The following is a 21,105-nucleotide window of genomic DNA, read 5'->3' as shown; positions in this document are numbered from 1 at the left end:
GGCTGCTGGCCTGGGCTCCTGCAGCAGATGTACCCTGGGGTTGGGTCCTCACGTGGTCCTAACTGCTGCTCTCCTAGATCCACATCCAGCTTGACAGGGAGTCCCTGGCACACGACTCTTCCCCAACTCCTAAGCATTTCTACAGATGACCCTTACATCACGCCTCGAGATGAACCTGCAAACCCTTGAAGCCCTTGGGGCTCTCCTAGTGGTGAACTACTGGAAACCTATCTTCTCTCCAGGAACAGGACAGCTCCATTCAAGCCCTCAGTAACTGCCAAAACACAAGAGCTGTAAATCCATCTCCAACTTTGTCAGTCCTTTCCCAATTCTGCTAGAAGCATTTTTTTGTTCTTCTCCCTTCAGACTGTCTCACTCTCCCATAGCTACTTGTTTCCTGGGATGCTAACTGAGGGTCAGCCTTGCCCAGCTAGAGACAACTACATGGTTCTGCCCCACTCGACTCAACCATCACTCACTGAGGCCATCCTTCCCCCGTAGAGACAGTGAAGAGGGTCAGCAGAGCCCAGATGATGTTGTCATAGTGGAACTCGTGGCGCTTCCATTCCCGGCCCTTTACCTCCATCTTATTTTTCTCATGATCCACATAGTTTCCTCTGAAAGCAGGCAGAAGTGTGGTGTCAGCAGGATCAACAATTATTAGTCACATCTGTGGACACAGCCTGCACAGGTGAGTGATGTAGTAGACAGGACCCTGCACAGATGTCAGGCCATGTCCACTACAATGACATATCAGAGAGCAGCAACATCAGCAGAAGAGGCCATCACTACACTTCATGGGCAGGCAGGTGACCAGAGACATCAGGGATGTCCACAATTTAATTTTCCATACGCCTGGTAGCAGGCAGGGGAGCCCACAGCTTCCAATGGAGTAGCCAATGGTGATCAAATCATCACACAGTAGTAGCAATTTCACTATGGATAGGTATCATTATGGAATAAAAATGACATTTCTATCCTGTAGATGTGAGATCAAAACCGTCCCTGTCTAGTGGCTCTGTAACCTTGTGCTGAGCTTAGCTTCCACATGTACAATGTCCTAAACACATCTTGGTAGATGGTGGAGAATTAACATGAATGTTCACAAGAATGTTCAGTGACATGTGTGACAAAGGGAGGGGCTCCATGCAAGTTGCTAAATTCCTATTGTGTCTTTCTGCTCAGAGAAAAGGAACCCAGTGAAGGAGAAGGAGCAACAGTGGGACCTGGAGGCTGTAGGAGTCACACAAAGAAGGTCGAGGCAGAAAGCATGCACATGTGCTTAGTGTATGAGGCTTATTACTGTATGTAGAGTACACTGTGTATGAGGTACTCTATGAGGTACGTTGTATGTGGGGTACACTGTATGTGAGGAGAAAGATGTGTGAGGGACATTGTGTGTGGGGTACACTGTGTGAGGGACACTGAGTGGGATACACTGTGATGGACACTATGTGTGGTACACTGTGTGTGAATGACACTATGTGGTACACTGCATAGGGGGTACTCTGTGCGTGAGGGACACTGTGTGTAGGATACACTGTGAGGGACACTGTGTGTGGTACACTGTGTGAATGACACTGTGTGGTGCACTGCGTAGGAGTACACTGTATGTGGGGTACACTGTGAGGGGCACTGTGTGTGGGATACACTGTGTGTAGGATACACTGTGAGGGACACTGTGTGTGGTACACTGTGTGAAAGATACTGTGTGTGAGGGTCACTGTGTGTGAGGAACACTATGTGTGTGGTACACTGTGAAGGACACTGTGGGTGGAGTACACTGTGTATGAAGGTCACTGTGTGGGGGGGACACTGTGAGGTACATTGTGTGTAAGTTACACTGTGTGTGAGGTACATGAGGTGTGAGAGACACTGTGTTGGTACACTGTGTGAGGTGCAATGTGTGTGAGGTATGCTGTCTGTGGGGTACAATGTGTGTGGTACACTACATGAGGGATATTGTGCTTGGGGACACTGTATGTGAGGGTCACTGTGTGGGGTATATATGCTGTGTGAGGTACATTGAGTGTGGGGGTACAGTGTGTGTGGTGTATGCTGTGTGTGAGATACACGGTGTTGGATACACTATGTGTGGTACACTGTGAAGGTACACTGTGTATGGGGTACACTGTGTGTGAGTGAGGGACATTGTATATAAGTTACACTGAGTGTGAGGGACATTGTGTATGGGATACACTGTGAGGTACACAGAGTGTGAGGTCCATAGGGTATGAGGGACACTGTGTGGAATATACTGCGTGTGAGGGACACTGTGTGTGGGGTGCACTGTGTTTGTGTTCCTGTGTGTTCTGTATGGGGTACACTGTGTGTGGTATACATATGTGCTCTACTTGGGCACTCACATGCACTCCTTCTCCGTGTCCTTGGAGCTGTCTGTGCAGTAGAAGAACTTTCCCTTGAAGAGTTGCACGGCAATCACGGCGAAGATGAACATGAAGAGCTTGTACACGATGAGGATGTTGAAGACGTTCTTTAGGGAGGTCACCACACAGTCAAACACGGCCTACAGAGGGGCAGAGCCCAGGTGTGAGCCCAAGGTTTCAGGCAGGGCAGAACCCTGGGCATGAGCCCATGACCCCTAGACAATGGCAGTCTGTGGGATCTGAGCTGGTAGGGTCATTGCATGGTGCATGACAAGAGCCTGAGGGCTTGTGGACCATGATAGGCCATACAGTTGAGCCCCTCTGAGGCCTGAACCCCAGACCAGAGCTGAACCAGTTCTATCAAGAGGCTACCCCAGGGCCTAAGCCCAGTCTCCAGGTTGTCCTGGATGTATACCAACTCAGGTCAGGATGCTCCGCGGGGTGCTCATAGCATTTGGAGTTGGGAGGGATCTTCACAGTTACCAAATTTGTGTCTACTACCACACAGTTCCCGTTACTGGTGTCTACTAAGCTGCGTTCCCCACAGTGAGCCACATTCCCTGATTTGTTTCCAAGCTTCTTGTGTCACTGTCTCTACTGGAAAGGGGCACATCTGCTCTGTATCTGTGTGTACTCAGCTCTGCTGGCCAAGCTCTGCCCAGCATGGACATCAACAGGGCAAGGGTGCAGTGATGTCCTAGACACAGAGCCTGGATGCTCAGAACCAATGCCCCCACCCCACCCACTAAGGTCTCTAGAGTCTTTATCCCAAGCCCTAAGCCATGTGGAGTTACATGGGAACCTGCCATGTTTTCTCCCAGGGTTTGTGTTTTACACCCTGAAGCCTTGCCCTCCAGTAGGCTGGTCGGGGACAGGCAGTGTTGGGCTCATCCACCCTGTACTGCAGGGTACTGGGTGTCAAGCTATTCTGGGGAGTTTCAGATAACCACATCACACAGGGAGGAACCAGCTCAGCAGGCAGTGGCATGCAGTGGCTTTGGTCATGGTTCTGCCAAGTGTCTTGTTTGAAATCCACAGGGTCCAATGAAAGGCTAACAGGTCAGGGGCCCAGGCAGCCAGGTAATACGCTTCCCAGCCAAGAGGACAGTGTCCAGTGCCCAGGTGCAGGCCAGACACACCATGCAAGGTACTCTACCAGGAGGAACAGATGCTTCTGGGGTACACCTGACAGACAGAGAGCCAGGGAGCACCTGGGCCATCATCCCTGGGCTGGACTGTGCAGGAGGAGATCACATCTCAGGCAGCAGGGGGCTTGCAGAAGTGACTTCTCTTCCATCCAATCTGGGTTGTTTGAACTCTTCCTTGTGGCATTCTAGGGCCAGGCAATATCAAAGGGCAAAAACCCAGCAGGGAGCCAGGGCTGAAAAGCCAAAAGTAGTCCTGGCATCTTGGTGCTTAGGCACTGGGGCCACTGGAGGTCCCCAAGGTTGGCTCCCTTTGTCCACAGTACACCTGAGGGACAGAGTGTTGTCCATTAAGGAGATGGGATGTTCAGGAGTTCTGACACCCTAGTCCCACGGCTGAGGGGCACCCTGGGCCCCTATCCATGAGGCCACATCCATAGTGCCCGGAGAGCGGGTTTGGGAGCTCAACCCAGCCCAGACAGCCTGGGGTGGCAGGGAGGTTGTGGTGGGCCAGCAGGAACCTGGCAGTGTTGAGAGTGGCCTGGAAGCCTGCATTTGTAGGAAGCAGCCAGGTAGGTCCTGACATAGGTGGCCCATGGGAAGCTCACAGTTCCACAGGTCTCCACATGTGCCTCAGGATGCACGTAGGTGTAAGGCCCGTCTGGCTGGCAGCACGTGGGCTGAAGGGCCCTGGCTCTCATTCCAGGAACCTGGGAGGAGGTGAGGTGTTCCCATGGACCTTCACCCCATTGTCACCAGCATGTGGGGCAGGGGCTGGAGGGGCGGGCAGAGGCAAGCCCACTTTGAGGGTAGCAAGGCTCCAGGGAGGCAGAGCCTCAGGCCCTGGATCAGGCACAGACCCTGGTGAGCACCTCCCTTGTGTTCGCCCTCTGGGGAAACGGGCTGTGTCTGTCCTCATCCACAGAAACTGCTTTCCAGCTCTAGGATGACCTGAGGGAAACCATCCAGGTCACCTGCTGCCCTAGGTGCAGAGACAGCACACGAAGCGCTCTGCTGTCAATTTTGGATCACCTGCAGACAGACGAGAGCCACATGGCTCCCACATACCATGTGGTTCCCACACGCAAAGCCCCGTGTATATATATCTTTGGACAGCGGTCATTTTCCTTTGAGACAAAGGCCCTTGGCTTCCACAAAGGAAAACCAGCTCAACTTCCAGGCATGGTCAGGGCAGGCATGTAGCAGGTACATATAGGTGCAGTGAGCATGGCACATGGGCTGAGGCACCTCACCTTGAGCTTGGGCAGGCGCTTGATGGTCTTCAGTGGCCGCAACACACGTAGCACTCGTAGTGACTTAATGGTCTTGATGTCACGCCCCTTGTTGGTCCTGCAGGGGTGCAGGTAAGAAAGAAAAGCCACATTCCCAGGTCTGTCCTAGCACAAGGGGTGAAGGGGCAGGGAGCAGGAGGCCAGGAACTGTATCCAAGCAGATTCCTCCCTGCTGCTCCCTGCATGCATATACACATATACACACACAGACACGCATATGCACACACAAATATATGCACACATATATATGCACACACGCGTACACGCACACACACTGTATGAACCTATGCATATTCAGACTCTTCCTCACTCTCTACCCTATCTCTATCCTACTGTTCAGTGCCCTTCACCATAGGAGCAAAGTGCTGGGAAAGACCCGTCGACCACCCACAGGACCACAGCCAATCTGCACATCATTGTGCTTCCCAAGACATTTTCCAGAACCTTCCAGATGACACCTGCTGACTGGAACACATCAGGAGTGTGGTCTTCCCAAGGCTTGGCTCTGTACAGCTCACACATACAAGAGACACTGGGAGGGGGACAGGGAAGAGAGCCGGCAGGAAAACTGGAGAAGGGTGGCTGAGGGGATGAACAGCCAGGAGGGGAGGATGTAAGAGAGTAGGTGGGAGGCCAGGGAAGTGCAAGCCCTGTCCCTGGGTTGCTTCCACCAGCAGCTATCTTGCAGGTCCCTATTCAAGGGCTCCTACCCAGTGAGATGCCAGCACCCACCCGGCCAGTCAGCAGCAGCTCTCTGGCCACCTTGCTGCCCGGCACTCTCCGTCCTCCTTGATTTCTAGGAATGAAATGAATAATCAACTTGCATTTCCCATTCCTCTCTGCTCATCCCTGGAGCTCTTTGCATCCCATTTAAATAATTTCACTTGGGAAAGCACAGATGGTTAGGAGAGGAGGCTGAGCCATGAGGGAGTCTCTGGCCTAGATCCTCACCATGTGACCCATGCAGGAGTGGGATGCTGGCATCAGTAGGAAGCTGCCTGCTCCATCCACATCATCCCACCAGGGCCATAGAAGAGAGGAAAAGACCCCAGGAAACCCATGAGATGATCCTGTACTTGGCACACATCATGATGTGTGAGTCACTGCTCCCAAGCCCAGGCAGGAGGACTCATAGCGGAGTGACCCTTGGTCCTGGGGGACTCAGGGTCCAAGGAATGTTTTGCTGTAACAGGCTCCACCCATGCTATAACAGCCCTTCCCTGTTGTAACAGGCTCCCTACCTACTATAACAATCTCCCCTCACCCCTGCTATAACAGGTTGCTCCCTCTGCTCTGTAAGAGGTTCACCCACTGCACATCTACAAGAGGTACTTAAGGAAGCCCAAACCCAGGACAAGAATACTCCTTCCCCAGGTCTGGCAGCTGCTGATGGATCTCGTGGGTAGCAGTGAAGACACCACTCGCACATCCAGCACCCTGTTCTCAGCACAGTTCTCCTTCCTTCAACCCGCCCCCATATCTTTTGCTTCAAAGAAAATCAAACAGATTTACCCCAGAGCATTCCTATGCGAATCCAATCCGAGGCAGGCAGCACAGGGCGGGCATAGGGAGAGAAGAAAGTTGTCAGCAAAGCAGTGAGAAATGTAGGTTCACAAAGGCACGGTGCTAGGGCCTACCACGGCCTTGGCACTCACGGACTCTGCACCACGAAGCTGTCCCTAGCTGATAGCTCACAGGCACCACACTCCTCCTCGGGGCCCCATCTGAGGGACACAGGCTTCACAGAGAGGCCCAGCTACTGGGGCCATTCATCCTGTCCCAGGGAACTTGCTTCCATCACAGCCTCGGTCACACAGGAGGTCATCCATGAGGGACAGCCTGGCCCACTGCAGGGGCCACTGTGAACTCTCATTTGTCAGCTCAGAGTAAGGGCTTGCCTCTTGCTGCCCCTCACACATGCCACTTCTCAACAAAACCAGGCAGCGGCTGCCCACTGGGAGCTGCTTACACACCGCCTGCAGCTCCACCAGAGGTGGGAATGCAAGACCAGCATCATCCTCGAGACAGACACACTCACAGCTAGGCTACCAGCAAACACTTCCCATGTGCCTCAGCACCAGTGCCATGGTGACAGTGAGACTGCCAGAAACAGTGCTAGGTGGACACTGATTTGGGAGTGAGAGACAGACCTGGAACCCTTGGTGTGATGAACTCCCATCTTCGTGAGCTGTGACCTTATTTACAAGATGAAACATGTGGCAGGTCAGCCCACATACTGTATTAGACTGGGTGTGTTGGGTCAGCTCACACATTGTATTAGACTGGATGTGTGGTGGGTCTGCCACACACAAAAAATGCTGCATTACGTGGAGCATGTAGTGGGTCAGCTCACACTTGTGCACTACACTGGGCATGTGGTGGGTTATCCTCACACACATGCTGCATTAGACTGGATCTGTGGTGGGTTAGCAATACACACTGCATTACATGAGACATGCAGTGGATAGCCAAACACACATGCTGCATTAGATGGTGGATTACACACACACACACACACACACACACACCATGTTTGCTCACATACCATGCATCCATACCAGGTGTGGTGCTAGGCACCAGATTGCAAACACATGAGGCTGCCAGCCTCCTAGGACGTACCTGTGCAGGAGGGCAGGCTGACTCGAGTCACCATGCACACAGGTGCAGGCCGCCACAGGGAGAGGGAGGGCTCTCAGAAAGAGACTGCCTACTCAGTGACAATGTCTCACCCCTTGCCACAGGAAAACACACAGGTCAGTCTTGCAGACCTTAGGACATAGACTAGGAAGCTCACACTGCAGGCTCTATTTCTCCTCAACCCATACTTTGTCTCAGGGGCCTGTCAAGGGCATCTGAAAGGGTACCCATAACAACCCTACTGACATGTCACAGGACAGAATCTAAGTCACTTCTGGTTCATGTTCACCATGCTTTGACAACTGGGGATCCTGCATGACACTCCTGGCCTCAGTATCATGTGAGCAGCTGTCCAATTCGACAGGCACACAAGCTGTAGGAGGCTCCCTAGGCAACCTAAGCCTTCTTTACTGAGTTTCTCACAGGAACACATCAAACTCCATACTGCAGACAAGAGCCCACCTCTGCAGTTTCTACTATGGGACTAGACCAGACTGGGAAATTACACTGGAGGGGTAAAGATGGGGAGACAGGCAATGAGGGAGAGTAGATGGGGGGACGGGAAGTGAGGGAGGGCAGACAGGGGGACGGGCAGTGAGGGAGGGCAGACGGGGGACAGGCAGTGAGGGAGGGCAGATGAGGGGGCGGGCAGTGAGGGAGCGCAGATGGGGAGATGGGCAGTGAGGGAGCGCAGATGGGGAGATGGGCAGCGAGGGAGGGCAGACGGGGAGATGGGCAGTGAGGGACAGTAGGTGGCGTGTCTGGCTACAGGTTGTTGAGTCTAAGCCATTTGTTTTGACCAGACCACAGTGTGTCTCAATTCCCCCAGAAATCTGGAAGGCGAGTTTTTTTTTCCCTATCTTTAGGCATTGTTCTGGAAAATTACATGTGATTTTTATTGCCCATCACACAAATATTTGCTCTTGTTACTGAATGTATTATTAGATTATTTTTATATTGTGTAATCAATTAGCAATATTTTATCTGGCTTTGTTTCAATCTTTTGTTTGTTTGTAAGACACAGAGACACCAATATAGATGTTTCATCTGCTGGTTCACTCCGCAAATGCTTTTGACAGCCAGGGCTGAGTCAGTCCAAAACCAGAAGCAGAGGTGCAATTTGGGTCTCTCCCAGGGTTGACAAGTGCCCCACCACTTGAATCAGCATCTATGGCCTCCCAACTGCACTCACAGGAATCTGGGTTAAGTGTGGAGTAACCAGGACCCCAAAGCAGGCAGCCCAATATGGAATAGCCTAACACACCACGACACCTCAACTGGGTTTAAAGTGTTCCTAACATTAGTACTGAGCCTAATTTCACCACTGGGCTTCACTGTTCTCACTTTTCTTTGGCACTCAGTTGGGCCAACTATTTAGCCACATTCATTTCCATTGAAAGCTTTCACTAAGGCCTGACAGTAAAGGAGCCCCACAGCTTCTGAGATAAAATCTTAAGCCTACAGTCCCCCACCTCCCACCAGTGGAAGAGACAGCACACAGAAGGAGGCCAGTGCTGTAGCACAGTGGACAGAAGAGTTGTCTGCAGCACTGGCAACCTCGTGGGCACCAATTCAAGGACTTCTGATCCAGTTCCCCACTTATGGCTGGGGAAAGCAGAAGATGGTCCACAGCTTTGGGACCCTGTCCTCACACAGGAGACCTGGCAGAAGCTCCTAGCTGTGGGCCACTTGGAGAGTGAACTATCAGGTATATGATCTCTTCTTCCCACTCTTTGTAACTCTGCCATTCAAATAAATAAATTTGGGGGGGGGGAAATCAAGGCAAGTGGCTCTGGGTGCCTTCTACACCCACCCACAGGCCTCACAGGAGGACTATAGACAGAGAATTGTCACATTTTGACCTTGAAGGTTCCATGGCCCAAAACCAACACCACCTCACAGGTAGAGGAGAACTTAACACAACAGAAAATGCTGAAGCTCAAGAAAAGCTTGTTAACCAACCCCTAGCCTGAGGAGAGGAGGCAGCAGGGCCTTCTTGCTGGGGTAAGCAGGTCACACCAGCCTCACCTGCTGGCAAAAAGCTAAGTCAGCACCAGTGGCTTCTGCTCCTTGTCCATACTACAGCACCTCCCAGGGTCACCCAGGGGTTCTGCACCTATGGCCATCCTCTGCTCTCAGAACAGAACCCAGGGTTCATGCAGTTGTGGCTTCTGCCCATGGGCCTCCGAGAATTGCCACCCATCCTCTCCTGGTCTCACCTCTGTGCTTATATACTCCTGAGAGCAGCTGTACACCCTATCCTGGGTAGCCCTCTGGCCCAGCCCTGAGAAGCGAACAAGTGAAAGAAGTCTCAGACCTCAGGGGCACAGTGCCCTGGTGCACTCCTCCTGTGGCCGCCAGACTCCTTGTTGCTGGTCTTTCTGAGGAGGCCTCAGTGTGAGCTCAAGTTGCACCAAGATTCCCTGAGCTGGAGATGGATTTGTCCCCGTGGACGTGGGCCCTCAGAGGGCTTGCAGGTCACTCAGTCTAGGTAGGACTATCTGGAAGCCTGTTCCAAGTAAATTTCAAAGCTACGTTCAAATCAATAGCACCATGAAGGGCTTATCCCCAGGGCTGTGGTGGTTTCTCCTGCCTGTACTGGCTGGGAAACCCAGTGCTGTACTGGCTGGGAAACCCATGCTGCTCCATGTAGGCTAGGAGCCTTAAGGCTGTGGGGGTTCCCCTCACCTGTGGTGGCCCAGAGCCTCAGGCTGTGGGACTCTGCCTCCTATGCAGGCTGGGAGCCCCAGGCTGTGGAGTCTTCTGTATACTCTGCTTTTATCTTATTCGGTTCAATAGTTTACTCTGAACTCCCAGTTAGGGCCATGTCTCTCCGAGCCTGTGCTGTGGCATCAAGGAGGCTTTGGGCACTCACACCCACAGCCAGGGCCTCAGGTACACACCCAGGGTGGGTCTCTCACTTGCAACCATGCTCTCCCAGACATGACACATGCAGGTTTGCTGCTGGGCACAGTAGCCTGAGGCCTGCCTCCTCTCTAGCCCCTGCAGCCTGCCTGACCTTGGGCTTTCCTAGATGGATGAGGAGGGCAGTGCAAACTACTTGGGGCACCTTTCCCCTCCAGCCTCCGTGGTACACAGCCTCATGTTTCCTTTCTAGCCAAGGACTAGGTGGCCCAAGTGTGGCTGTGAACCAGGTCCCCATAGGCTGGAAGTCCTAGTCTCACCCTGTGTCCCAAGGCCAAAGGGCAACAGGGCACTCTGGTACTAGCCTCCAGAACCTGTGGGACCTACTGCTGGAGGGAGAAGGTAGAGACAGAATCATTGGCAGTTTTCCTGAAAATCTGTATACTGACGAACAATCACAAGCTGTAGCTGAATACTTAGAATCCAAGCTGGGCACACTCACCCAGTGCCTGAGCTGAGCTAACGAGACACAGAGCAGTGGAGAAAGTGTCCTGGGTGGAGTGCAGACATACACACACGCACACACACTCATGCATGTGGATGTAGAATGTGCACAGAGACACCTGGGCATACTGCAGAGAACACCTGCACACGTATACAGACATACACACATGCACACACACACACACATGCACGTGGAGGTAGAATGTGCACAGAGACACCCGGGCATACTGCAGAGAACACCTGCACACGTAAACAGACACTGCACACACACACACACACACACACACACACATGCACGTGGAGATAGAATGTGCACAGAGACACTTGGGCATACTGCAGAAAACACCTGCACACGTATACAGACACTGCACACATGCACACACACACATGCACATGCACGAGGAGGTAGAATGTGCACAGAGACACCGGGCATACTGCAGAAAACACCTGCACACGTACACAGACATACACACATGCACACACACACATGCACGTGGAGGTAGAATGTGCACAGAGACACTTGGGCATACTGCAGAGAACAGACACTGCACACGTATACACACACACACACATGTACGAGGAGGTAGAATGTGCACAGAGACACCTGGGCATACTGCAGAAAACACCTGCACACGTATACAGACACTGCACACATGCACACACACACATGCACGTGGAGGTAGAATGTGCACAGAGACACCTGGGCATACTGCAGAGAACAGACACTGCACACGTATACAGACATACACACATGCACACACACACATGTACGAGGAGGTAGAATGTGCACAGAGACACTTGGGCATACTGCAGAGAACAGACACTGCACACATACACACATGCACACACACGTGCGCACGTGGAGGTAGAATGTGCACAGAGACACGCGGACATACTGCAGAAAACACCTGCACACGTATACAGACACTGCACACATGCACACACACACATGCACGTGGAGGTAGAATGTACACAGAGACACCAGGGCATACTGCAGAGAACAAACACTGCACACGTATACACAAAAAAACACACATGCACACATGTGCGCACGTGGAGGTAGAATGTGCACAGAGACACCTGGGCATACTGCAGAGAACAGACACTGCACACATGCACACACACAGGTTGCACAGGTACATGCAACCTCACACATGCATGCATACATGAAATACAAGCATGAACATTCACAATGCACTCACATATGCCTCCACAATATAATACAAGCAATATAATACAAGCAAGACACACATGCGCAGATGCTGTCCTGATCCTACCCACACAAGAAAGCCACAAGAAGCAAGGCTGCAGACATCCCTGACCTCCCCGTGTGGGACCCGCACACCACACTGTGGTCACATGGCCTCCTTCCATGCCACTGAGTCTGGGGGCTCCCTAGAGTGAGAGTACATGCCTGACCTGCAGAGACCAGAAATGCCAAGGCCGTAACCATCTCCGTTTCCCCATCGTGAGGTACAGTGATGGTGAAAGGGTGCGAGGAGACTGGAAAGGCCAATCCCGGACAAGCCCCCTCTCAGTCAGAAACACTGAGACATGTGCTGCTTGCCAGGCTTCACCCAACTCAGCTCAGTAGCACAGGTGCAGCCCGTGCATCTACAGCCAGCCACACCTTCTCTGCAGAGAGCCGGGCGTACGTCGGGAGACCTGCACACTCACACATGCGTAACCATGTCAGGGTGGGCAGGCAGTGAGGGACAGCTACTGCCTGCCCTGATGACCCATTCTTGAAGAGCACTTTCCACTCCCTCTTCCACAGTCCACGAGGTTCCCATTTGGGATCTACCAGGCCTTCATCATAATGAAGCCCTGTACTCCACATGTGCAGCCACCACACAGACACCATATATGTCATGGACAACATACATGGAGGCAGCACAGGCCTCTGCAGCAGCAGGTTGGGTGGACAAAGCAACCCTCTGGAACAGTCCCTCCCTGTTAGGGCAGTATCTGTGGAGTTGGGCTCGAGTTTGCAGCAGTGCCCACTTGACCCGGCTGCCATGGCAAGCACTGTTAGTGGCTCAGGCTCCTGAGTTAGGCTCTGCAGAAGCCTCTGAAGGGCATGGTTCCACTTGCAAGAAGGCAAGGCTATCTGATCAGAAAAGGCACCTGATCTGCGCAGGCATAGCCACATTTGGCTTCCTGCCCCAAGGGACATGGGCCCAGGGATTCCTGCCACTCTCCATCTTGGGCAGTGCCTCACTTGGGCAGGTGGTGGTTGGGGGCAGCCCCAAACCTTGCCCAGGAACCCCAGGAGCTGAATTCTCTGGTGCCCTTGATGAGGCTGGGAGATAGCAGTTAGGAAGCATGGCAGTGAGTGGAAGCAGGCCCTGGCCCAGCAGATGTGACAAGGCTGGGGAAGGGAGGGCAAGGCCCCAACGGGAGTAGAAAAGGAAACGGGGTGTGGGCATGGCGGGAGGGCTGTGGGGCAACAACAGAGGCGATGCAGAGTGAGCAAGCACCACCACACACTGAAGAAGGATGGGGAGGTCGAGAGGGGGCACCCCAACAGCAGGGGATGGATCTTGGTGCTGGATCCATCCCCGAAGTGTGGGCCCCAGAGCCAGGGCTTCGGCTCCTCACACTGTACCTGGCCTGAGGACCAGCAGAGGCTCCGGCTCCGGGCTGCTAAGGCCTCCCTGCCACCAGCACCAAAGCCACCAGTGCTGGTGCCAAGGAGCAGAGAGAGAACAAGACAAGTGACAACAGCAGCAGCTGGGCCTGCTCCGCCCTGGGGCAGCACTAAGGGCCGCCTCCAAAAATCCTCTCCCACCCCTCGCCCACCTGGCTCCAGCTGTCTGGGCAGACACACCTTAGACCAACCAAACCGCATTGGCCTTCACCCATGTGTATATAGTATGCACCAACACATATCCTGGCTCCTGCTTGGGAACCACAGGACACTGTGTGCCCAGCAGAGGGTCTGCCTGGGTGACCCCAACCCAATCCCTAAACCTGGTGCAGGGGAGGGGATCTTTCTGTCCCATCTTTTAATCTTTAATTCTTCAAAGATGGAGGATTTTGATGAGGTAAAACTCAGAAAACACGGCAAACTATGTAGACACAGGAACAGACAAAACGAGGGATTTGACGGTCACAGCCCAAAGGGACCCCATCTCTACAAGAAAGGGGTCTGCAGGAGGCGGTGGTGCTGGAGGCCTTTGCTGGGTGGCCTGCTCTGGCCTGTAGGATATCCATGCTGCAGACATCTCAGGCCCCATTGGGACCTCATATAGCGCTGACAAAGGATGACCAATAGCTCACCCCAGGAGGCTCCCCTGGCTGTATGGGCAGCTGACAGCAGCCCTTCCTCATTACTGCTCTGCTCAGGGGCATGTCTGCAGGAGCCACTAGCTGTAGGAGGGACAGCCTGCAGGATTACCTGTCCCTTCCCTCTCACAGCTACCACTGAGGAAAGCAGCTTTAGGGTCCCGAGCTGCCTTTCAGAGGAGAGTATGGTCAGCCCCACTCAGAGCACAAGACTGTCAGCACTTACCCAGTGTGCATTGGGGGGTTAGGGGCTGACTGCCATGGTTCAATCTACCTCCTCCTGTCTGGGGTCACTGCCTCGGCTCAAGGCTGTCCCCTCCCATGTGTATATGTGTGTGTTTGGGGGGTGTCACTGCCTCAGCTTGAGTCCATCCCCTCATGTGTGTGGTCACTGCCTCAGTTTGAGGCCATCCCCTCCCATGCTTTCCTGACATCCAGGAAAGCCTATCCCCTGGAAGTTAGCATGGCACTGGCCCTGACAGCTCCTGGACACAGGCCTGGAGGCCCAGGTTCCCTAACTCCACATGGCCCTCCATTTCCTTCCTCCCTCAACAGACCAGAGAAACAAAAAGGCCCGCCAGATGTGAGTGGGCCAACCCTCACTGAGCTGGTCCCAGCCCCTCCTCTCCCAGGAAGAGGCCCAAGGATCGCCCTAACTGCTGCCCACCACCACTGCACCTACTGCCTTTCTTGTGCCTCAGAGCATACGGGCTCCAGGGAGTGCTGAGGCACCAGAGAGGACCCGATTCTCAGGTCAGCCCTTGGGGATTCTTTAGGAGGCAGGGAGGTAGAAAGCCACTTACGCCAGGGCAAAGGCCACCAAGGCACCGACCACTACCACAAAGTCCAGGATGTTCCACAGGTCTCGGAAGTAGGAGCCGTCCTGCAGGATCAAGCCCTGGTCTATCATCTGTACGAGAAGGGTATGGGTGGTGAGCCCAGGGCTGTTGGCGACACCTGCCACCCCTGCTCAGAGCCCCATGGTACCATGCTCCTGGACATATATAGGCCAGGAGTGAGGGTAGGTTTAAGTGGGGCACTGCCCACGTTGTTTACACACCTCTGGGCAGCTGGCAGGCAGCCCAAACCGCGCCCAGGGTCGCAAAGTGGCACCTTACCTTTATGACCATCTCAAAGGTAAACACGCCAGTGAACACATAGTCAAAATAGCGCAGGACCTATGGACACATGGGAGAAGAAGGCTCTATGAAGCTGCCCACATGAGGCCTTATGCTCCCTAAGCCTACAGGCACTCTAGAATCTGGTCTTGGCTGGAACGTGACTTGCTGGGTCTGGATTGCCCCAGACCTGACCCTCAGGATCTGGCTGAGGACTGGAGTCTCTGGGTCCTTCCTACCTCCTGGTAACCTGAAAGCCCTCCAGGAGATATCCTGGGTTCTCTGAGGCAGACCAGCAGAGCTCAGCAGCCCACAGCACTGTCACTTCATGTTGGCTGCACATATGAGCTGTGTCATGGGGCTCTACACATGGCCCTCACAGCTGTGCGTAGGCCATGCCAGATCCACACGTGTCCTCTCTGCTGCATGTGGGCCATGTGGTGGGGCTTTGGGCTCACTTGAAAATAGCTCGCATTTTGCCCTGAAGAACAGAAATGGGCGATTTCTTGACCCTTGACCCCCGGCAAGCTCTCCCCCCAAGAACCTGTCCCAGGCCATGCACGCACTCTGTTGCGCTCCGAGTTGGTCAGCACGGGGTCCTCGGCTGCCAGGGCGATACTGCTGGCCGCAATCACCAGCAGGATGCACATCTCAAAGTAGCGCAGGTTCACAATGTAGTGGCAGGCTCTCCGGATCCTGTGGGGTTGGCCCCAGTGAGAGGTCTGTCCCTGCCCAGCCACTGCCCTGGCCCAATGGTGAAGCCCTCATCCAAGGAAACTGCTGGGAGAATGACTGCACTTGACACTCTCTTGGGGCGGCACCCAGAGGAAGAGAAGCAGGGGGCCACAGACTGTACCGGACAGGTGCAGGGTCAGTGAGCACGGCCTGTACTAGCTGCACAGACTTGGGTCACAAGGCTCACTATTCCCTCTCCCTTGTGGTGTGGATTCTGGGGCTATTTTTAGTCAATGAGGATTCCCTGGCCTGCACCCTCTCCATGGCCCTGCCCACTCAGCGCCAGAAGCTCTCACGTTCCTTCTCCCCATCACCTACATTGGGGGTGACTGCCCAAGCTTCCCAGCAAAGCCCGAGCTTTGCTATAAACTTGGCACGGCCAGAACTCCTGGCCCACAGAGGGGACAGACCATTCTGGGCTCCACACCAGCAGCTTGGTCCACATCTGCAGTATCTGCATGCAGGAAGCACATTTCCTCTATCCACGAGGTACTTAGGAGTGAAGGGCCTGTCTGCACTGTGACCCCGTGGCCCTGCTGACCTGTCCAGTGCCTCTCTGCACTGTGACCCTGTGGTCCTGCTGACCCAGCCAGGTCTCTGCACTGTGACCCTGTGGCTCTGCCTACCTGACCAGGCCTCTGCACTGTGACCCCGTGGCCCTGCTGACCTGTCCAGTGCCTCTCTGCACTGTGACCCTGTGGTCCTGCTGACCCAGCCAGGTCTCTGCACTGTGACCCTGTGGCTCTGCCTACCCGACCAGGCCTCTGCACTGTGACCCCGTGGCCCTGCTGACCTGTCCAGTGCCTCTCTGCACTGTGACCCTGTGGTCCTGCTGACCCAGCCAGGTCTCTGCACTGTGACCCTGTGGCTCTGCCTACCCGACCAGGCCTCTGCACTGTGACCCCGTGGCTCTGCTGACCTGTCCAGTGCCTCTCTGCACTGTAACCCTTTGGCCCTGCTGACCCGGCCAGGCCTCTCTGCACTGTGACCCTGTGATCCTGTTGACATGTCCAGGGCCTCTTGATATGGTACCCTGTAACCCCAGCTGACCTGTCCAGGTTCTCTCTACAATGTGACCCTGTGACTCCTGCTGACCTGGCGAGGCCCTCTCCACTGAGATTCTGTAACCCCCGCTGACCAGTCTAGGGCCTTTATTTACTGTGAACCTTTGACCCCTCCTGACCCATCCAAGGCCTCTACATGGGACCCTTTGACCCCTGCTATTCTGGCCCCAGCCCTCTCTTTATCTCTCTCTGGGTTCTGGTGTAAACCCACCTCCTTTGTATCTGCCCCCCAGGGGGGACCAGGGGCCCCTCCCTCGCCTCCCTGCTCCCTGTGGCTGAAGCCGGGGTGGTGCTGTCTGGTTTCTCACGGATTGCTGGTGCTGAAGATGAACATGGAACTGTGGGGCACCATGGCTTTGCCACCCGCTGGCCTCTCCTTCTTCTTCGTTTTCTCTGTCTCCTGCTCGGCCTCCTTGCTTTCAGCCTCCTTCAGAGGACTAGCTTCTCCATCCGTCTTGTTGCTGACTGGACAGGAATGTGTGCAGGGTTCAGAACCACATAGGAGCCCCTCATTTTCAGAGAGGATGGGTGTGTTCAGCCGTCTCTGGACCCTCCCGGTGGCAAGGTCCCCATATACACCCTGGCCATGGGTCCACAGACTGCCTGTGTACTGCCCTTTGTGACTGAACCTCCAGCCCTCCAGCTGGGACACGCATGGCTGTCCCCACAGAGGGCGTCACAAAGCTGGGGCTCTACTCCAGCCATCCTCAAGCCTCTGTCTTAATGCAATGGCTTGAGGTGGCCACACTGGAGGCCCACTAAACACTGCCCTCACTACCACGGCAAGGTCTGAGAACACCACTGAGTGATGGGTTTCCCCACTACCCCCAAGCACCTCCCCCAGCTCCACAGGGTTGGGGTGGACCAGATGCTCACTGTGCACAACTGTAGAATCCACCAGGGGTTCTGCGTCAGGGATGGCCACAGTGACATCACTGCTCTCAGTGGCGACCTTTTCTGTGGTGGCTGTGCAGGAGAGGTCAGGCTCACTCTGGCTGATGGCCCTGCCCACATCCAGCTGCACGTGTCCCTGCAGCGAGGGCTCCTGGCTGGCTCTCAGCTGCTGCTCAGTAGATGTTGCATCCTGGCCCTCATCCAGCTCAGGCAGGGGTGGGGTCAGAGCTGTGTCTGCCCCCTCAAGGGTTCCGGCCAGCCCCGAGCCTGTCCTGTGAAGACAGAGGTGGATGCACCAAGCATGACAGGGACTGTGAGGAGCCAAGGGGGGGTGCCAGAGCACAAGGTCCCCTCAGCCTCCTGTGTCCCTCTGCCCCTCCCTTCTGGGTCTCCTGCTGCCACAGGGACACCTCTGGAGGGCTGTGCTATGGCGGCCATTCTTGCCCTTGTGGGCTACGTGAGTTGCAGCTCATGGAGGGAAGCCAAGGCCAGGCCAGGGACACACTGGGCTTCCTTTACCTGCGTGAATCCTGAGCTTGCTCTTCTTCGTGGATCATTGGCTCCTTGCCAAGGCTGCCCTGGGCCTCTTGGCCCCTCTCGGCTGCAGTCAACGTCCCCTCGTCTAAGTTCCGCTCCTGGCTGGCCGACCTGCTCCGCGAGGCTGAGGAAGACTCCTTGGCTTCTGTCCGGACTCGACGGTGCCGGCTACGCCTCTGGCTCTGCCTGTGCCTGGCCTGGTCCTCAAAGGTGACCACAGTTTCCCCACCAGTTGTCTCCTGTGGGGCTGGCTCACAGTTCCCATGACAGGGCCTGGCCAGCCATGGTGGCTCCCGTCTGCCCAGGGACAAGGGGCTCCTCTGGCTGTCCAGGACCCCCTTGAGGGACCCGCCACGGTTGGCACGCTCCTCCTCACACTTGTCCAAGCCCAGGCCCAAGGCCAGGCCCTCGATGGGCCGTGGTCTCCTGTAGAGACTGGGGTGGGCATTGAGTGGGTTGAGGGGACTCAGGGGGTTGAGTGGGTTGAGGGGGTTCATTGGGGGGGCCTCGTCCTTGTTGAGAGCCTCCTGGCTGGACATCTGCATGTGTCTCCGCAGCTGGCTTGTGCGCTGCTCCCACACAGACATATGGTGCCGCCGCCGCCGCTCCCTCCTGGCAAAGGTGAGAGGGTGGGGTTGGTGTCAGGGGCTGAGGGCACAGGACACAGGGCAGGCGGGGCCCATGGCCTGCAGACAGGAAGCACAGAGAGACATGGGAGCCGAGTGGGCCAGGCCTCCTCTGCTGGCAGCCGAGGGTAGGGCAGGACCCCCAGGGCCTGTAGGGCCATCCTACAGGGGCCTCTGGGGGACTTTCCTTACAGCCTCCTTGGCTCTCAGGACATCAGCCAGGCCCGCTATGTCCACCAACACCCTTCAAAGTCAAAACATCACCCTGTCCTGCCCGTTCCTGCTAGGGTAGGGCAGTCCAGGGCAGCCAGGGCAGGGCAGGATGCAGACCAGACACCAACAGAAGGCGGCTATAATGCCAAGTTGTCCTATCCCTCAGAGTCCAGCATTGGTTGACCACAGACCTGTGTCACAAACCCAGCACACTGCATGTGCAGACCACCACCCGCTAGGCTCAGAGCTGGTAGCCAGCTGAGGTGGCAGGAAGACATGGGGAGACACAGGAGGGCTTCTGTTGCCTATGCTTGCAGGCTCGCACCTTCTCCTGTGAGGGGATGCACTTGCTCCACACATGCCCTGTGCACAGCTGCCCACTGACACCGGTCACCAGCACACATTCCTACTCACGACCAGATGTAAGAGCAGAGACACAGGGCCACGTGCTTTGGACACATATGGATACAAATGCACGTTAAAAGGTGCAAAGGCAGGTCACATATATAGAACGTACACGCACACCAAGGCACACACTGACATGCACACCCAGTGCCACGGGCCCACAGCAAGGATGGAGACATATGGTCCCCACACCCACATGTAGCCAATCACAGACACACAAACCGGCGCACACATACAGGTGGCTGCTGCGTGGCTCCCACATCGACATGTGGTGTCTTCTCCTCCTGTCTCTTCTGGGAAAGAGAAAGGACAGTTCAGTGCCCCACTGCTTGGGGCCATGTGCCCAAGGCCACCAGCAGCCCTGGAGGCTGGGTATTCACATGTCCTTGGCTCTGGTGCACCCCATAGACCTGGGTCCCGATCATCCCTGTGGAAGAGTTCTGGTCCCTGTTGTGTGGAAACACACAGATCCTGTCTTCCACACACATGTGCAAGGGCAGAGGACACCCCATCTTACTCCCAGCTCAGTGAAGACTGTACTGGCAACCGGATGCTAACACCCTCAGAATCCCTTTGCAAACCCGTTCTGCCTTGCAGCAGAATAAGTTTCTACCTGCCTCACCAGCATCCCATGTGGGCACCGGTTCAAGTTTTGGCTGCTCCATTTCTCTGCTAACGTGACTGAGAAAGCAGTGGAGGATGGCCCAAATGCTTGTGCCTGTGCACCCACAGGGGAGACCTGGAAGAAACTCCTGGCTCCTGACCTTAACCTGGCCCTGACTCTGCTGTTGTGGCCATTTGTGGAGTGAACCAGCAGATATAAGATTTTCTTTCACCCAATATTTCAAATAAATAAACAAATCTTATAAAAAATGAAAAACCAAAGCATCCACTGTGAGCAGTGGGCCATCACCCAGTCGTGCCTGGGCAGCACAGTGTTCACATGGTGAGAAACAGGGCATGCAGTGAGGGGCAGGCCCTAGCCTGAGGGAGCCACCACCAAGCCCTCTGGACCATGTCTGAGTACACAGTGGCCTGGTCAGGCTGCAGCCAGGCAGAGCACAGCAGTGGCTTCAGTCACACACAGGAACACTGTCCACATACCCAGCACTCTCCAGAGTCTGCCCAGGGCCAGTGGGCAGGAGGGAGCAGGTGTGGTGGGGCTTTGATGGCAGACAGGATGCCTGGTATGATGGGTCTGTCCCACAGGGTCAAGGGTGGAGGGAGACACCTGATAACTATTGATAAAGGCCACACACTTCAAATACTGCCTGAAGCAGGACCATAGCCTCTTCGCATGGCTGCAGGGAAGCCTAAGGGGCAGACAGCCAGCCTGGGGCCTTCCCCTGGGTATCGGTTGATGGTTGACGTGGAGTGCATGTGAAAGAGGCAGAC

General features: G+C 55.0%; 1 protein-coding gene across 3 annotated transcripts in view; it reads right to left on the bottom strand.

Annotated features, from left to right (window-relative positions):
• CACNA1E (calcium voltage-gated channel subunit alpha1 E) overlaps window positions 1–21,105 on the bottom strand; it is a 167,676-nt gene that overhangs the window by 26,100 nt on the left and 120,471 nt on the right. For 2 of the 3 annotated variants that reach the window (XM_040985335.1, XM_040985336.1), the window contains exons 19-29: window positions 19,947–20,003; window positions 18,449–19,078; window positions 17,912–18,201; window positions 17,344–17,500; window positions 15,803–15,932; window positions 15,237–15,296; window positions 14,922–15,028; window positions 6,337–6,348; window positions 4,786–4,882; window positions 2,367–2,527; window positions 480–617 (exon numbers count right to left, since the gene is read on the bottom strand). In XM_040985335.1, coding sequence (XP_040841269.1) covers window positions 480–617; window positions 2,367–2,527; window positions 4,786–4,882; window positions 6,337–6,348; window positions 14,922–15,028; window positions 15,237–15,296; window positions 15,803–15,932; window positions 17,344–17,500; window positions 17,912–18,201; window positions 18,449–19,078; window positions 19,947–20,003 — 1,839 coding nt within the window. The remainder of the gene's footprint in view (window positions 1–479; window positions 618–2,366; window positions 2,528–4,785; window positions 4,883–6,336; window positions 6,349–14,921; window positions 15,029–15,236; window positions 15,297–15,802; window positions 15,933–17,343; window positions 17,501–17,911; window positions 18,202–18,448; window positions 19,079–19,946; window positions 20,004–21,105) is intronic. The other variant, XM_040985338.1, reaches the window with a different exon arrangement.

The sequence above is a fragment of the Ochotona curzoniae genome, unplaced genomic scaffold, assembly GCF_017591425.1.
Source record: "Ochotona curzoniae isolate NIBS_2020 unplaced genomic scaffold, NIBS_Ocur_1.0 contig_430, whole genome shotgun sequence".
Taxonomy (NCBI): Eukaryota; Metazoa; Chordata; class Mammalia; order Lagomorpha; family Ochotonidae; genus Ochotona; species Ochotona curzoniae.
This window is presented reverse-complemented; position numbering and strand designations above follow the sequence as displayed.